A 5,352-nucleotide genomic window follows, 5' to 3' on the forward strand; every position below is an offset into this window, starting at 1 on the left:
ACCTAATACATGGTGGTAAATAATATAAATATTATAGCTCATGTTATCCTGCCAAAAGGAAAAGAATATTTGACTTTTTAGTGAAAAATTAGGTTAAAGGATTGGGATTGGTCCTCTTTACTTGCTGCACACCCCTGTTTAGAAAAGGCATGCCTAGCAATACAGAAAAGCAAACTGGATTTGTGTAGCAAAGAAACAAAGGATTTTACCAGTGCTGAGACACTGGAGTCCTCATCTCTGCTCTTCACAGGTATGCTCAATTGTGTGAGGGCTCAGCGAACCCATTCCAGGCTTGTTTATTCCTGCAACTACGCGAGGGAAACTACTCTGGAAACATTCCATGACCAGGGAGTTGAGAAAGGGAGCATGGAACTACAGGTTTCAGTCCTTTCCTAACAGCAGGAGCTCCTGCACGAGCCTGAGGGGCCCACAGCCACTAGACTGTGCTTGTATTAGCAAAAGGAAGAACAACAGTGCTCACACAGTATTCATTTCTCTGAAATACGATTCTCTCAGAACAGGAAAACAGAACTTGCTGAATCACCAGCTTACAGGACAGTTTGTTTTGGTTGTAATTGGTTGTACCAATTATTTTTATTTTTTTTTGCAATCAGAAGTGCTAACAAAATCAATGATTTGTTAGGCACTGTCAAATTTATCTACCAGAACCACTGTGAAAATGTCTTACTGTAACCATTATAAAACAAACAACAAAACTACACAACACCTAAAATGACAAAGGAAATTGTCAGGATTCTGCTATGAATTTTGCGTTTTGGGCCGGAGTGGCAGTCTTCCTTACAGACACTACCTTTACCATTAAGTATCCAGCAGGACGGTACTTAACGCAGGGCTGCCAGACTGCACTGCACGATTTGGGATTGTTTTTCTTTAATAACAGCTGGGTTGTATCTTCTTACCCCATCAAATAAGAGCTTTTTTCATAATGGCAAATATCATATTTTGGCAGAGAGGTGCAAACAGCTCTTGAACCTTCGCACCGCCCATTTTCCAATGGTTATTAAAATTTATTACTGTCCTGCTACAGCATCCAAACAGTGGTGTTGAACCGTTTCCCACATCACACAAACCAGCAGTACTTCCCATTCCCGTTTGTAAGTTTATGCCACCCCAAAACGATGCGCATTAAAGCCTTTTGGTCAATGCTTTACCACTACCTTTGCAGTCTTTACTGCCAATCTAGAATTTTTAACTGACTGAGAAATGAGATTGGCGAGGGATTCATTCCATATAGAGAAAGGAAAGTTTCACCCTAAAGGCAAATGAGACAAGTACCAGCTTACTGCCCCACGCCAATGGGAAACACACGCATCATGAGAATGGGAAATGAGCCTACATGGTTCTGGTACTGTGGGCCTTGAAGAGGAGAGACTATAGCACTGTCAAGGCTGCTCACATTAAAGGTTTACTGTTCAACCATCACAGAGAAGAAACACTTTGAAACTACAGAAACGCCACAGCTATACTGAATTTTCATTTGTGAAAAGTAACATGGCCACATATACAACAGGAGTTGTAGCAAATTAAGAGCTAGCTGCTAGGTACCAACCTGCTCAGGTTCTGTGCAGACGTTTTTGTCCAGGCTCTCATTTAAAGAGTGATCTGATAAACCGATTAAGTACTCTTTCACTCCTTTTTTGTCTGGGAACAGAATATTTCCAGGACTAGAAATTCCACTGTCTTCCTGCCCATCGTTGCTGGACAGCACACTTGCTCCATCGGGTTCTAAAGCAACAAGCGTATGCTCTTCCACAAGTGGTTTCTGGCAGCCTTCACTATGGCTACCTGTTACACTTTTTCCTTCTAGAGTCTCCAGCGAGGGACAGAAGACGTGGTCTTCCGGCTGGTTATCCGACAGCGCTACACCCAGTGGGCAACAGTGACTATCCGAAATAATGACATGATCTTCCTTGTCGGTCATGGTGATGAGGAGTTGGCTGCAGTGATTGCACCTCTCTGGGATAGGCTTCATTTCCTGCACAGGGAGACATTGTACCAGAGCCAGGCTGTGATAGGCTCCGCAAGCAATCTGGAGCACAACGCGTCCTGCCAGGTGCTCTACCTTCTGCGGCTTTGTCACTGGGAAAGTTGTTGTTATGAGACCGAGCTGGCAGCCACTCCCCCACGCCCAGATCTCTCTGCTTAGTGACAGTGCCAGCGTGTGTTCCTCCCCACATGCTAGCTGCAAAATCCTTACTGACAACAGAGGACTGGTTTCAGAATCAGAAATACTGATGGGCTGGGGCTCTGGCACACAGGGCTGATTAGCAACCGCACACTGGCCTGCAGAATTGTTGCCCCACATGTACACCACACCGCTGTCTGTCACCGCTCCGTTATGAAAGCTGCCAGCTGCCACTGTAATGACATGATGCCCAAGCAAAGTATTTTCCAAGATGGGACTGCTAGCACATGACTCCTCTGGTCCTGATCTCCAGGGCAGTTGTCCGAAACTGTAGACCTCTCCACCTGGGAAGAAAAGAAAACACCTAGAATGAGTCTGATGAAGTTAAACCAATACAAAAATTTGAAGAGATATTTTTAGCTACCCATTTTTAGCTTACTCAGTGAATTTTTATTGTTTGCTCAGCAAGTGCTGGCTATTGATATATGAAGATGGCTGGCTGCTCTCTGTTGTCGCTGCTGTTAAGTTCTGCACCCCATGTTAATGTTACCCTGCGCGTGGACACACTGTTGAACTAAGTGATGCTTTTCTGTTAAAAATTCTATTATTCCCAAGGTAAGTGTATTTATTGGTCCTTTCTATTTTAAGAACATGCAACATCCTAAGGACATGCAGCCATGGTTGAAGAGCACGACAAAGTACAGAGCTCAGCTTTCCGCACCAAGATCCAGCATCACCAAACAGTACTGTTTGCCACTCCACAGTGACACAGGATTGCCCTACCAGGTGGAAAGTGGGGGTGGGGGTTGCTAAGTGTAGCTTGCCACTGGTTTGATGCTGTACTGCACCCTGTCCAGAACATCATGACCTTTACCTGAAAAGATGGCAGCAATGCCAGTTCATGTTACTTCGCTAAATCTAAAGAAAAGCAGAAATCTTTTTAAAGTGAACAGTTATTTTCAGAGTGACAGAAAACCGGTAAACCCTATCCACAACCAACATGCCCCATGGGGCAAGAACACACGTGCAAAACAGTCCTTTTAATTACGGAAGAAGCCTTCTCAAAACACCACTGGAGCTCCTTAACAACTGCAGCTGAGGAGAGGTGCTTATAGCAGGCTCACCAATGGAATCTTTCCTTTCAAACCATCAGAGAAAAGTCAGATAAGCAACTTCCGGTTCAGTCTTTACACCTGTACGCCCATCGATCAGCACAAGGACAGACCACACTCTGCAAACACGTAGAGGGACTGGCTTTTGGAAATACTTTGCGTCACAACGCCACACTGCTCACAAACCAGGACTCACTCGGATGCATCTTTAGCTACCTATTTTTTGGGAAGCACACAGAAACCAAAGCTCGTGCACATCAAGAGAACCTCCTGCTGTAGCATCTTTTTTCGGATGAAAGACATCACAGGAAACACCATTCTGAGTTAACACAATTCAGACTACATTACCACCTGTGAACAGGAAACCCAGCTCCATTGTTTAAAGAAACAGGGAGTATGCAAGAAGACACTACACAGATAATTTCTATTCCAACACTGGTTTAAGTAACTTATAACTAAGAAGGAAATACTGGCAAAGTTAAAAATCTAACTGTTTAGAAGTTGTATATGAGACAGAACGAGAAAACCTAAAAGAAGAAAACTGGACAGTAACTGAAGGTTGTTCTTGCCCCGAATCTTTACACTAGAGATGTTTATTACCTTCTGTTAGAAGTAACCCATGATGTATTCCAAGGGCTGCCTGCAATACAGTTTTTCCACTGAGGCCTGGAAGCCTTTCTGGAGTCACAGAGAAGGAACCAGCCTTCCAAACATAGACCAGGCCTCTCTCTTTGGCTCCTTCTGCCTCTTCTGAGCTACAAAGAGATTTAAGGAAATACAGATTCAGCTTGAAATCTTCTGTAGTTCCATCATGCATAGCTGGCTTTTTACATCTGTAGGAAAGGCTCAGTAGTTCAGGCATTAGTTTTAACTAGAGATCACCACACCGTAAATGAAATAAGTTGACTTTCTGAAGAGTTATTTAAATGAAAAACAAGTATCTTTTGAAATCATTACCTTTCTTTTTCCTTTGTATTTACTGCCTGAAAAGCAGCTGATCCTGTCACTAGCAAACTTACACACACATTTATTCACAGCTGATACAGCCTTTACACTGCACACTGCATTTGTTGCTCACAGCAAGGAGATCAGACTAATACACGCTCCTGCCCTTGGATGCTGAGGGAGACTGTAGCATCACTTCTACCCACATACAAGCAACTCTGTTCCTACTGAACAGTGAGATTCATAATGTTATCTCTTCCTGTGCTACAAAGCAGAAGGAACATTTCCAGTTTATTAGGTTTTATCCCTTTTTTTAAATGCTGGACCAGTAGCCCTGGCACAGGTAACAGATGCAATTTGCTGGTCACCAGAGAAGGTGACTTTCAAATTTCCAGCCTATGGCTACCCCTCCACAAGTTTCAACAATGAACTTAAACAAGCTGCCAATGTATTAAGTGACTGTTCCAAGCTGAAACTAAAGTTGTTAGTTCTCTTCTTCCCTTTAGAGAAAGTTACACAAAGAGCATGCTCACACCACGCAATAATTGGACAGGATGACCACAAGCTGGCATTTCCGAGAGCCTCTGTGTGTTCACCTAGCTGAGCACTCTCACCTTCTTTCCTGTGAGTCCATCTGTCAGTGGCAGCACTCCATCACCACCAAATCATTGCTCTTTTGAAAGGAACACTAATTTCCACAAACTGTAAAACACAAAACACAGCCATTTAATCGCAAATAGTGCTAAACCTAAAAAACCAAACCAACACACACACAAACAAAAAAAGCCCCAAGACTCAAAGCTTTAGATCCCATATTTAATAAATAAGCACTTCCACAACACTGGCATGGTTGAAACATTTAGTTCACTCGCAATCAGCTGGCAGACAAAAGCTCAACAGCCAGACTTGTCCTACCTACTCATCTCACAATAGGTCTATTGTAAGGACAGACTGAACAAAACCTAGTTCAAAGGCAGACATTACCATCAATCTCTACAATTCTCAGTCTACCACTCAAGAAACAAAGAGGATAACTGATCCATTTTCAGTTTAATACAAGAGAGTACTCTATGCTCAAGCTAAACGTAAGGTAACCAGGTTGGTGTGAGCAGAAAATGAGGCAGAGTTGAATTCACAACTGTATTCCTG

General features: G+C 43.2%; 1 protein-coding gene across 1 annotated transcript in view; it reads right to left on the minus strand.

Moving 5' to 3' along the window:
- ALS2 (amyotrophic lateral sclerosis 2 (juvenile)) overlaps nucleotides 1–4,908 on the minus strand; it is a 31,873-nt gene extending 26,965 nt beyond the window's left edge. The window contains 3 exon segments of the mRNA XM_010155608.1: nucleotides 1,571–2,490; nucleotides 3,859–4,013; nucleotides 4,818–4,908. Coding sequence (XP_010153910.1) covers nucleotides 1,571–2,490; nucleotides 3,859–4,013; nucleotides 4,818–4,837 — 1,095 coding nt within the window. The 5' untranslated portion in view covers nucleotides 4,838–4,908.
- Between the last annotated feature and the right edge of the window lie 444 nt (nucleotides 4,909–5,352).

The sequence above is a fragment of the Eurypyga helias genome, unplaced genomic scaffold, assembly GCF_000690775.1.
Source record: "Eurypyga helias isolate BGI_N326 unplaced genomic scaffold, ASM69077v1 scaffold6357, whole genome shotgun sequence".
Lineage (NCBI taxonomy): Eukaryota > Metazoa > Chordata > Aves > Eurypygiformes > Eurypygidae > Eurypyga > Eurypyga helias.